Source organism: Gossypium hirsutum, chromosome A01, assembly GCF_007990345.1.
Source record: "Gossypium hirsutum isolate 1008001.06 chromosome A01, Gossypium_hirsutum_v2.1, whole genome shotgun sequence".
Taxonomy (NCBI): Eukaryota; Viridiplantae; Streptophyta; class Magnoliopsida; order Malvales; family Malvaceae; genus Gossypium; species Gossypium hirsutum.
Window position 1 is genome coordinate 26644786 of NC_053424.1, and position 12914 is coordinate 26657699.

Sequence of the window (12914 nt, forward strand, 5' to 3'; positions counted from 1 at the left end):
TAAAAGATTGTGAGTTAAATTTATCTTAAAAAAGATAAGAGCCAAATTGACAAACATAAATATTAAGAGCTAAGTTTATCATTATGCTTATATTTTATATATTTTAATTTATTACATTTTTTAAAATTTTAATTTTTTGAAACATTTTAGGTTTTTTAATTTTAATTTTTAAAAATTTTAAAATTAAAATTAAAATTAAAATGACACAATACGTAAATTTTAAAAATTAAAATTAAATTGATGTAATATTTAAATGTTCAAAGCTACATTCATTATTATGCCGTCTCAAAATGCAATTACCAAAAAAAAAATGTAATTAATTAAACTACAAAGAAAAGCTTTTCTATAGTCTCATCATGTCTTCTACAATAACCTCACCTCAAAAGCCAGCAGCACCAACGATGGTCATGTCTTAAATACCTCTCAGTGCCGAGCTGAGACCAGATCAACCAATACACCTTTCGTGGTACAAAAAAAATTGTTCTGTTGATTACATGTAAACGGGGCATTCTATAGAGTATGTGGCGAGATCCCAGATTGACTGCTGATGGTCATGTATTGTCGAGATCTCGGATTGACTTCTGACGGTCACGTCTTGCTGATCAAAGTTCAGACACTAATGACACCAGATACCCAAGGAACAATAACAGGAACATTCCGGTGGCTGTTTCTATAACCTTCAGGGTATCGGTCCTTAAAGTTCAGACTTGGCTTCTCAGACTGCAATTTTGTTTTTAATTAGCTTCGGGATTGCAAACAATTTCTGTTGGATGCAAAAGTACAAAGAAAATGGTAACTAGACGTATTGGAAAAACAGCACTTACGTATTTCAGCCAGCACTCCATGTGTTTGTGTTCATATTTATCTGGGGAATAGCAACCGGTCTCGGATGGACAATAAACCCATATATTGCATTTCTTTTCACCCGGTTTCGCAGCTTTCGCCTGATCTAAACAAGCCTGGCAGCAATCAGCTGCACTTTCTTTGTGATGTGTAAGACCCCATCGAACACAATCACCATCATAATCAGTGTGAAGTTCAGTACGGCACTCCGGCAGAGGAGGCCTCCCAGCTAAAATTTGTTCTGGATCATCTGTATAAAAGAATTAGAACTCAGCGATGGCCATTTCTAACCCTAATATCAACCTAAAATACGCATGTTATTTTGACCTATGTTGTCTGACACTTCATTTTTTGCTAAAATACTCATATCCAACACATTCAGATATAGGTATGGGGGTATTCATCTCCAAATATATGAAAAAACTTTGAAAAATAGAGTACACCCGTGTCCAAAACATACCCATTATCTGGCACTCACTCCTATCTCGAGTAACATAGATATTGACAATAGAGATAGATGGCTTTGATCAACAGGAGAATTTGAACAATTACCAGTATCTTCCACGTCCTCAGGCTTATCATTATGTTCTTGATTCTTGATTTCATTGGGAATCCAAAGGCCAATCTCTTCTGACAGTGCAGCCCAATTTGACTCCAAGACTTTTACTAAATTCCCTACAAATAGTAAGCTGACGAGTAAGTTTAACGCTCTGCGACAAGTAAAATGTTAAGCTTTTTTTTATCTTGATAATAAACCAAAAGTAACAATATAACAGCTTTCGGATTATGAGTTACCTGCTTCCTCTCGCAGAAGAGTTGAATCCAATCTCTCTCCTCCAAGGGCTAAATTTTTGGCTTCTTTCAGTTTCTCATTGCGCCAGGTTTCAACCGCTTCTGTAAACGATGAATATCAACAAAATAACTAGCAAACATGAGACCAACATCATTTCTGATTACTTTGAAAAAACTCTTCCAACATACGGCAAACACTTGTACGATAACTCTTAACCCATTGGTCGAAATGGGTTTTTGCTTAGACAATTAGTTATTGAGGAATAGAAAACATTTAATCTATAAGGATCTTTCCAATTCAGTATAATGTTAAAGACAGCTAGCAGTGGATTTGGAAACCGCATCACATAGAGCATATCAAATTGAAAAATTAAAAATCTTTAAATTTAGAGCACACTTGCAATCAACGGCAAAATAATTCCAACCTCTTTCAGGAATCTAATATTACCTGCTAAAGATGAAAAACAAAGGGTTGCGGCTACAATGGTTCTGAAATTTGTCAATAATGATCAATTTTCAACAGACATACATTCAATTCGTGTTATGCCAAATCAATGAAACTGACAATTCCCAACACAATTTGAACTGCGGCCTCATGAAGACTATTTCCTATACTGTTAAGCTATTTGGGACCTGTTTTACATTCCTAACCAGTCAGAAGGAACCTAGGTCATGAGGTACAAGTCAAAACCAAAAGCAGAATATAAAATGTCAGTCCTTTCTTCACCAAAAGGAAATGGAAGAAAAGGGCAGGTACAAGCGGCTCTCCAAAAACACCAGAAATAACCATGTAAAGATTCTGCTTGGTAATGATTACACATTTATTGTTAGAAGTCGATTGTTAGAAATAACTATGGAACAAAAAAAAAATTTTGATTATTTCTATAGGAAGTTATAGTTAGAAATGTATCCTACTAACCGACAAATTGAAACTTTTCTTCATCAAGAATCACAATGCATAATATGCTTTTTCAGTGATTGAAAAAGTTATGAATTATGAATTAGTAACTAGCCTTAAACTCAAACTTAGGAACACTAAAGAATTTATCTATCCCATTAATGGATTGCGTTATAAAGCGCATCCACCCCCGGACTATTGGATGGAGTGGATCGATAAGAATATAATACTTGGAAAAATGAAAGAAAGGAGGTGAAACCATAACATATGTTACCTAATCGATATTAAGCAACATGAATCCTACAGCCTATATGTACTTTAGAACTAAAATCTCCATTTATGAAATCTTTTCGAGGTATTCTGCATAGAAAAACATCAAAAACACACATCGAAGACGATGGAAACAAAGTTTCAAAATGGGTTTCTTTAGAATTACCAGAGATTCACATTTGCCTTTAGAAAGATCAAGAATATGATCCCTAAGAAGCACATGTAGCAACCATACTCTTTTCTATCGAAAAACAGAATAATCAAACCTATGTTTCCACACAGTAATTTTGTGTGCACTAAAACTGCAATGTAAGTTATTGCATTTCTTGTATTCCCCATGCTAAACCAAGTAATAACACACATCTGCAAGTTTCCATAATAGGAATGGAGTTAAGACTGCTTATTCATTAATAGATTATTCATGAACTTCTAAACTTCGTAGTTGTATGCAAAGATTATAATCTTCAGCAAACAGACCTATCCATAAACATCAGAAATGCTCAATCCATGTATAACTACACCATAATATAACACTATAAACTGAAACAGTTGAAAATGAAAAAGGAAATTAAGGCAGACACCAACCATGCTGCTCACTGACACTGGCATTTGGTCTCAAGCTTCTCAATCTTTGCAGTATCTCATCAGTTATCTTATTCTTAACTGCTTGGGGCAGTTCAGCTTCAGCCATTGGTTCTTCACTCGAAAATCCATGCTTTAATCGTTTTACCTTTATTTACAGATATCAACATTCAATACTACACCAAAAACAGGAAAGAAAGAAATGAAAAAAAAAAAACAAAGGGCAATTTGCATACCAATTTAACAAGCTCTATAGGTTCACTGGCTCTTCGAATCCTAACTGATTCTTCCATTTGTTTAATATGATCTGATGTATGCATTACAACTAAAAAAAACAAATCCCATAAAATCAGAAGAGTAATCAAGAGAAAAATTATCAAAAAAAAGGAGGCAAAGCTTTTAGAAACTCACCATCATGATCTTTGTTGGAATAAATGTAGAGAGAAGAATAGAGAGAATGAAGAACATAGAGAGCAATAACAATGTTAACGGAGCAAACAATCACAGTGATCCTTTTATAGGAGCACTGACCCGAACCTGAACCTGAACCCAAACCATGACCACCCCATTTGGCTCCTCTGCCTTCTCTAGCCATCTCCTATCTCTTTCTCCCACTGCTTCATCACACCATGTTCTTTAAACTTTCTTTCCGAGAAGAGATGGATCAAATGGATTTCAGCAGATCGTAATAATCTACAAAATTTCCCTTTATTCTACGACTTTCCAATGCACATAAGAGTGGAGGCAACCTCCGCACCAGTGAACCGTTTGTTGTTCTCCACCTTCCGCTTATTTATCTTTTTGCCTACCTTTGGGTTTTTCTTTTTTGTTTTTACTTTTTATCCATCAAACACATCCACTAATTATTAAAAATAAATTAAATAAATAGAATTTTGATCCTAAGGGTTAAATTAAAATATTAAAAAACTACAAGATTTAAGGTTTAAATCCATAAAATTAACATCAAATTTTGATATTAGTAGCAGGGGCGAAGTCAGAGGGGGGCTGGCATGGGACTCGGCCCCCTTAAAATGTAAAATTTCATTTTTGGTCATTGAAAATTTTTAAAAATTTTAGATTAGTAAAAGTAAAATTGTATTTTGGCCCTCCTAAAATTATAAAAATTCGATTTAATCCTTTACAAATTATAAAAATATAAACTATAAAAAATTAAAATTTCATATGGCCACCCTTAAAAAAAAAATTTTGGCTTCGCCCGTGATTAGTAGATGAATTACATTTTGTCCTCTCTATTTAAATTAGATAAATTAATCTTTTTAAATTAGAAAAAAATTGCAAATGGACACTTCTATTAAAAAATTACTCCATGCATTAAAGTTAAACCTATTAATAGATCGGATCACTCGTCTAGATATAAAAGCCCACCCTAAAAATGGGAGAGCTTGGATAAAATACAATGCCCAAAAGAAAGGGCTTGGGTAAAACTCAAGACTCGTTTTCTATATAAGTTGGGCTTTAGGCAAGATTTTTTTAATTTGAGCCCGGCCCCATGTGAATATATTATGTTATATAAAATATTATTTTAATTATATATGTTAAATAACTATTATATATTTATAGTAAATCACTAATCGAATAACAATTAAACCCATCACTCAAAACCTTTAAAAAAAAACTTACCCAACTAAATAACCCGACCCAAAATAAAAAAATAAAAAAAATTATATTTAATACAATAAAATATTTATTATATTTATTTTTGGGCAAAAAAGTAAGCCCATTTTTTGGGTCGAGTTAGGCCCATTTTTTGGGTCGAGTTAGGCTCGAGTTCAAAAAATTGGTCTAGATACCTTACATGGCCCGATCTGACCCATGAGCACTTCTAGTTAAACTAAACTTGGCTTTTTTCAATTTTGCTATATTAGTGACATGGAAATAAAGGATGAGTAGAGGTAAAAATATCAAAAAGGCCCTTATATTATGAGTTAGCTTGCATTTTGCCCCCTCTACTCAAATGTATAAATAAGATCAAGTAACAAACTAGTTCTTCTATTAAAGATTCCATCCATTTATACTATTCAGTGCTGATATGGCAGATGGAGCAACCAAACACTAACACATGACATGCAATGTGTACCTAATGCTGATTAAACTTGATAATGGGCTGGGCCAGGTCAAGTTCGGGCCGATGTAAAATTTTAGGCCCATTTTCTAGGCCCAGGTCGGGCCTAAAATTTTGCTCAAGCCTGGCCTAAATATGGCTCTCCCATATTAATTTTTTAGATTATTTTTATATAAAAATAAATTTTAAAAATATAATACATCAAATACACTAAAAACATTAAAATTAATGTTTCAAAACAAATTGGAAATACATTAAAAAAAGTCTTTATACTTAAATACCATTAACATAGTTGCAACTTAGCAAGCAAATGCCTCTAAAATAGTAGGAAAATTAACAATAAAACAAGAGTTATACAATATCCAAACAATAACGGTAAAATAACAATAATATAATAGCGAAATGGTAGCAAAGTAACAACATAACAGCAGTAAACAACAATAGAAAAAATAGTTTTGGGCCTGGCCTATGCCAAAAAAATCTTGTCTGAGGCTCGGTCAGTTTAAAAAACAGGTTTTATTTTGTCCAAACCGATTTTTGAGTCTATATTTTTTCCCAAACCTTCTCACTTTTTTGGCGGGCCTTCGAACCTGGACAGGTAGCCAAACCCATGATCAGGTCCACTATTGACATGACAATACTTAAAAAAATAAAAAATAAATCTAAAAAATAAATATTTTTATAATTATTTGAAAACCAAATCTAGGATAAACTTGGACAAATGGTTTTCTGAATAATTAAAAAAATTTATAAGTATAACCTCCCCAACTTGGCCTAGATGTTAGACCTAAATTTAGGAGACTATATTAGCACATGGTCGTGTGTCCCCTATTTTGCATGAGTGCCTTTATCTTTTGAAAATGTTTAATTTGATCCTTATTGTGCTTAGGTCAATTTAAGAGCTTTCATAAGCTCGATTAAGACTCAAATTTAATTGTATATCATAATATTTGAAGGTTTATGACATGATTGATTATTTAAAGGATTTATTTATGATTTAATTTATCTATAATTTTGAAAATATTGCAAATTAGTCATAGTTAAATTCTGAGTTGATATTAGAGCATACATAAGATAGTATAATACCCGACCAAAATTATATTTGATGATTATGCATTGAATTGATTATATTTGTATGATTCATGTTTAATTTGAATGTTAATTGTGTAGCTATTAAGAAATTTCATGTTTATTTGAAATAATCGATGTGAATTGAATGTGTTTTGTTATGGCTTTTAACTGTAGCACTTCGTAGCTCGAGTTCGACTACCGGACCGAGTAAGGGGTGTTACATGCATCATGTATCATCAGATAAACTAAAGCAAACATACTGACATGTAGGTGCATCATCTGATGTACCGAAGAAAACATATTGGCATGTAAGTGCATCATTAGATATACCGAAGAAAACATACTAGCACATGAGTGCATAATCAGACATACCAAAACAATAATATTGGCACGTAAGTGCATCACTGGCTACATCGAAGTATAGACCTATACTTTTAATAGAGTAATTAATTTCCAATTTCCTTAAAAAGAGTGTTCACACTTAAAGTCACATTGAAAAATGGGTGGAGAAACCATTGTAAGTGGAAAGCTTGATAAAAGGAGGTGTTCCCTCTGTCAACAGGTAGTCTCAAGGGTGGTTTGTATCAGCTCGGTTTTAGCTAAATCGAAACAGTGGTTTTGAAACCATAAATTAGATGTAGTAAAATTATTTTAATATTATTTTATTTGTTTACAGCATGTGAATATGTATATGTGAAAATTTCGTGAGCTAATTTTATCATTTAATAGCTCAATTTGAGAAAAAGGACTTAATTGCGTAAAATGCAAAAGTTGCATTCTAATTGATAAAGGTGTCTAATTGTTATGGCTTATTAAATGAAACGTCCTTATGTTGTTATTAGACCATTGAAAGTGGAAATTGACATAAATGGGTTTAATAACATGGAATATGGTGGCTTTTAATTAGGGTTAATTTTGTAAATTAGTTATTAAGTTAATATTAATAAAACAGAATCAAATTTCCAACCATATTTTAACCTTCCTAGCCAAAAATAAAAATAAAAGAAAACAAATAGGAAGCTTTATGGTTTGGCCATGTTAAAGCTCAATTAAAGGTTCATTTTTGTTCTATTTTTGATGATTTTTACGTTTTTGAGATTGTTGCTTCGAATACTAGCTAGCCCATGCTTGAATTTTTGAATTTTTTGTGAATTTTGTGATTTTTAATTGTTTATAGCTTGATATTTTTATGGTTTGATGATGAAAAATAAATCTTTGATGATAGATTATTATGTTTAATTAAGTGGTTTTTGACAAAAAATGCTTATTAAGGATTAAATTGTGAAATTTGAAAATTGAGAGGTAAAAATATGGAATAAATGAAATATATGGGCTTATATGAACTAAGGGAATATTCAGCCAAGCATGCGTATAAGGAAATTTTGAGTATTTTATGTTGTTATGAAATGAGGACTAAATTGTAATAAATGTGAAAGTTTAGGGCTAAAGTGTAAAAATGTCTAAATATGTGTTTGTGGATGAAATTGAATGAGTTGAGGAATAAAAGAGTTAATTTTGAATGTATATAGATCAAGAACGAAAGAAATCGGATTTGGATCGGGGAAAATCGAAAGTTATCGAGTAATCGATCCAATTCGTCTATTCCAACTACGAGGTAAGTTCACATGCAAATAAATGTATTTAAATTGAATCATATGTGTTTATTTGCCATTGATTTGTTATGAATGTCGAAAGAGTAATTACGAGCAAGAAACGATGAAATTTCGACATGCGAAAGTCCTGTACAAACCTTAGGAATAGTATAGGATATAAATGTCATGACATTAGGTTACCGAGATTTGATTACATGTAAGACCATGTCTGGGACATTGGCATTGTGTTGAGATTACGTGTAAGACTCTGTCTGGGACAGTGGCATCGATATGTATTTACATGTAAGATCATATCTGGGATATGGCATTGTACGAGCTTATGTGATTTCTGAGTATCCTTTACGATTCCAAATGGTTCAACGGGAAAAGTCAAGTTGAGAAAGATTATGTGAATGAGCTAAATGATTTAGGTACGTATAAGATTCATACGAGCATTGAGATGACACTGCAGCAAAACTGATTTTTAGCAGCGTTTTTTAGGCCTATACTATTTGAGGCATTTTTACAAGCATCGCAAAAAATGCCGTTATAGATAACACTGCTAAATTTTGCGGCGTTTTTTAGAACATGACCTTTAGCGGCGTTTTCCCCACAACTAAAGAACACGACCTTTAGCGGTGCTTTTCTTAAAAACACTGCTAAAGAATATGACCTTTAGTGGCGCTTTCTCCACAAACGCCACTAAAGAACCTGACTTTTAGCGTCGCTTTCCCAAAAATGCCGCTAAAGAACTTGACTTTTAGCGACGCTTTCCCAAAAACGGCACTAGAAGTTATGTTCTTTAACGGTACTTTTCTCAAAAATGCCACTAAAGGTCATGAAAAATAAAAAAAAAATTTAAATATTGTAAAAACGCCACAAATCCATTCCCATCCCTTTACATGCTTAAGCAAATCCTTTAGAAATGTTGTTATCATTACATACATCACTCCATTCTTTGGTTAGAGAATGCAATAGAAGTGGCATTCCACCAGTTTAGAAATGTATAATTTAATTTGAAGACATATTAAAATGGAAACTCATGAACAAGAAGATCAATGTTTTTTACTATATTTCATGCAGCAAATCAAATTACCTTTGATTACATAAGATTCCTTTGAAATTTAAAAAAAAAAAATTCAAACTAGTTCATATCAACTTGCTCAAGTTGTAGTATGAATTGCAAGATCAACACCTTATTTGAACTTACAATTCTAGGAAAGCATAAAATGCAATTCCATGAGCATGCATTTAAAGAGACAGAAAAAATTTACTGATTACAGTGACAGTCTAAGCTCCAAATATAGCTCTTGTGTGTCGCTTGATTCTAAATTCTGATTGCTCGATCCCAATGAGTTGCTGCAATGTTTCTTGCTCCTTGAATGTGAATCCTGTAAGAATGTAAGGAACTAAAACAAGTTAAATTTTAAAACACAATCATCACATGGCACATAAACTAAATTTCAGCAACTAAACAATTCAATTTGCAGTACTTAAAAACTTCAATTTACAACATTTAAACACTTCAATTTGCAGCACTTTAACACTTCAATTTACAACATTTAAACACTTTAATTTGCAGCACTTTAACATCTCAATTAACAACATTTATACTCCTCAATTACAGCGATAAAACATTTCAATTTCTAGCAACTAAACACTTCAATTTACAACATTTAAACACTCAATTTACATCATTTAACACTTCAATTTGCAGCACTTTAACATCTCAATTAACAACATTTATACACCTCAATTACAGCGATAAAACATCTCAATTTCCAGCAACTAAACACTTCAATTTGCAGTACTTAAACACTTCAATTTACAACATTTAAACACTTCAATTTACAGCATTTAAACACTTCAATTTGCAGCACTTTAACACTTCAATTTACAGCATTTAAACACTTCAATTTGCAGCACTTTAACATTTCAATTAACAACAATTATACACCTCAATTACAGATATAAAACATCTCAATTTCCAGCAACTAAACACTTCAATTTGCAGTACTTAAACACTTCAATTTACAACATTTAAGCACTTTAATTTACAACATTTAAACACTTCAATTTATAGCATTTAACACTTCAACTTGCAGCACTTTAACACTTCAATTTATAGCATTTAAACACTTCAATTTGCAGCACTTTAACACTTCAATTTACAGCATTTAAACACTTCAATTTGCTGCACTTTCATACCTTCAGGTAGAAAAGATTTTATGCACTGTTTGTACTTGGTAGGGGTTTTCTAAAAACTGCATCATACTATATGATTCATACTTACCATTTTATAACTCAACTCAGATTTTCAAGACCTTTATATTCATATATCTCATACTACATAATTCAAGTCTAAGATAAGTCTTCACCATCAAAGAGAACAAATCAAATTCAGTCTTTGAGAAACAATATATTGCCACCAGGCGCATTATAGCATTTTTCATTGTAGGACTTCTAATCAAGTCTTCCAGAATTTTTGAAACTCGCACTCGAATTAGGTCTTCACTCTTTCTAATATAAATAAATACTTATAAGCACACTTCTCCATGCTTCCTGAAGCACGAGTTCACTACTCAAATTTTTTTTGTTATTTTTAAATGATAAGTATTCAAAAAAGTTTATACGAAAGCTAACTCGTGAACTGGTTTAAGATCCAAAATCTTATACACAAACTAATATAAATAAATACTTTTTTATAACAATATAAATAAATAATAAGCCCTTAGAAAGCACAAACATTTTCTGACAAGACAAGTATATTAAATTCAAAGATTTAACAGTCCATTGATTACCATGAATACAGAATCCAACATTAATAACTATAGTTAAATAAAATCACTTAGAATAGCCTGCAATTCAATGATAGAATGCACGTACTAATAAGAATATAAGCAATTAACAGTAGGCTTCTTGAATCAACTCAAATGGTGAACTGAGATAGAAGCTTACGTCTTTCGCGTGCTTCATTGGACAAAATCTGACTAAGCATCATTTGCCTCCGTTCATCTGCCTCCCTAAATTAATGGCTTTTACTAGTCAAATCAATGAAACTAATTTGATCTCAAAATAAATCTTAAAACATTAATGATTTAGAAACAATATACATCTATATAAGAATCTGACCTCTTGGCATCTTCCTGAGCTTTCTGTTGTTTAGGGTTTTGTTGATTCCCCTATTTATCAACAAACTACAATTAGTAACATTAGATTAAAAGCACAAGCAAGCCAATCTAGAATTCCTAGATATTAAAACGAAAAAGAGATAGATTACCACCCCTTGTCGAGCCATTAGCTCTTGCATCATTCTTTGTCTAATTGCTTCTAACTCAGGACCAGCATACAAAAATTAGGAAATTTATTACAATCCCCTGTTTCCAAAAAAAATTTCACTGTCACAATGTACTCTATACTCCCAAAAAACCTAAATTTATTCCTGTTTTTTTCTTATTAAACTAAAAGTCATCAACTACTATTACTCCCAAAAACAAATATAACTGTTGAGAATTAATAATTACGTACAAATAAAAAAGAAATTCTGCAACATTGTACCAGTTCAAGTTATTTCCATGCCTAACAGCAAATACATAAAACCTGACTTACTGTGCATAGAATACTTGATGAAGTTCTGCAAGAAATTCCTCCTTTCCACAAGGAATTACTCCGCAACTGCAGATGAAGTTTTCAACTTCCTTTTCCTTTTATCTTCTTCGCCCTTGTAATACCCATCGCCCCATCCAAGTACAGCGGAGCCAGAGTAATCGTAGAATGACTGCCAGAAAATGGCGTAAGTCCAACACTCGTGGGCGCCTTCGATAAGAGCTTGGAGACGCTGCTGGAGAGTTTCTTGATTGAAAAGAGCAACGCTGTTGGAGAATTTCTTGATTGAAAAGAGCAACGGAGGGGTGAGATTGGGGGTGTTTTGAGGATACCGATTTTATGGGGAAAAATTAGGGGTTTTAGAGGGGGAAATTTGGGGATAAAACAGCGCTTTTTTTTAAGGGAAATGATTTTTTGTTTTAATAAAAAAAATGTTGCTATTCTTACGTTTTGCGGCGTTTTTATGAAAAACGCCCCAAAAGATCATTTTATTTTAAACAAAACGAAGCCGTTTTGCTTTGCTAAAAATTATTTATTTTGTCTACTAAAAATTATTAGTTAAGTGATTTTATAAAACATTTATTATTACTATTTTTTATAAATTGGCTTTTTATAAATTAAAAAAATCCTAGTACTTTCAAAATAAATATCGTATATTTTAATAAGAAAATAAATGATTAAATGGATGTAATTAATTATTAAGTTAGAATTATCCAATGTAAGCTATCAATCTCTCACATATCAAATTTCTACTAAAGATGGAGACGTTAATCATGATTTTATATTATTCTTTTCCGATCTAATCTCCATTTCATTAGAGATATTTCTTTCTAACTAAAATATAACTATTTTGCTAGATATTCGATGTGGAATGATTTTAGTTTTTGTATTTTATTTTTATTTATTATAATTTGGCCCTATCTGTAAGCACTAAATTTTTGTCCGACTAAAATTTGTGTTTAATTTTCAAAATTTCAAAAAAAAAATTTTAAAAATAAAAATTGCATTTTGACCCCTAAACTTTTCCTAAATTTCATTTTGACCCTTAAACTTTCTTTAAATTTCACTTAGACCCCTAAACTTTCATTAAATTTCATTTTAATCCTGAATTTTCTAAAAATTACATTTAGCCCTAGAAGTTTTGCTGCATTTGTGATTTGGTCCTTCAGACAGGTTA

General features: G+C 31.8%; 2 protein-coding genes across 5 annotated transcripts; both read right to left on the minus strand.

Annotated features, from left to right (window-relative positions):
* Positions 1 to 213: 213 nt before the first annotated feature.
* Positions 214 to 4223, minus strand: LOC121224463 (uncharacterized). Its single transcript, XM_041107854.1, has 7 exons — positions 3797 to 4223; positions 3622 to 3710; positions 3389 to 3533; positions 1639 to 1737; positions 1396 to 1518; positions 825 to 1093; positions 214 to 720 (listed from the first exon to the last, which is right to left on the minus strand). Exons 1-7 carry the CDS (start codon positions 3978 to 3980, stop codon positions 610 to 612), a joined length of 1020 nt encoding a protein of 339 aa, XP_040963788.1. The 5' UTR covers positions 3981 to 4223; the 3' UTR covers positions 214 to 609.
* Positions 4224 to 9176: 4953 nt separating this feature from the next.
* LOC121224474 (DNA-binding protein DDB_G0278111) lies at positions 9177 to 12141 on the minus strand. Of its 4 annotated transcripts, none has more exons than XM_041107938.1 (5): positions 11741 to 12141; positions 11415 to 11508; positions 11264 to 11313; positions 11090 to 11154; positions 9177 to 9522 (listed from the first exon to the last, which is right to left on the minus strand). In XM_041107938.1, the coding sequence occupies exons 2-5, from the start codon at positions 11442 to 11444 to the stop codon at positions 9422 to 9424; spliced, it is 246 nt and encodes an 81-aa protein (XP_040963872.1). In that variant the 5' UTR covers positions 11445 to 11508; positions 11741 to 12141; the 3' UTR covers positions 9177 to 9421. The 4 variants fall into 4 exon arrangements, with proteins under 4 accessions (XP_040963872.1, XP_040963859.1, XP_040963840.1 ...); XM_041107925.1 differs by having other exon boundaries at positions 11412 to 11508; positions 11741 to 12137; XM_041107906.1 differs by having other exon boundaries at positions 9177 to 9540; positions 11741 to 12129.
* Positions 12142 to 12914: the final 773 nt, after the last annotated feature.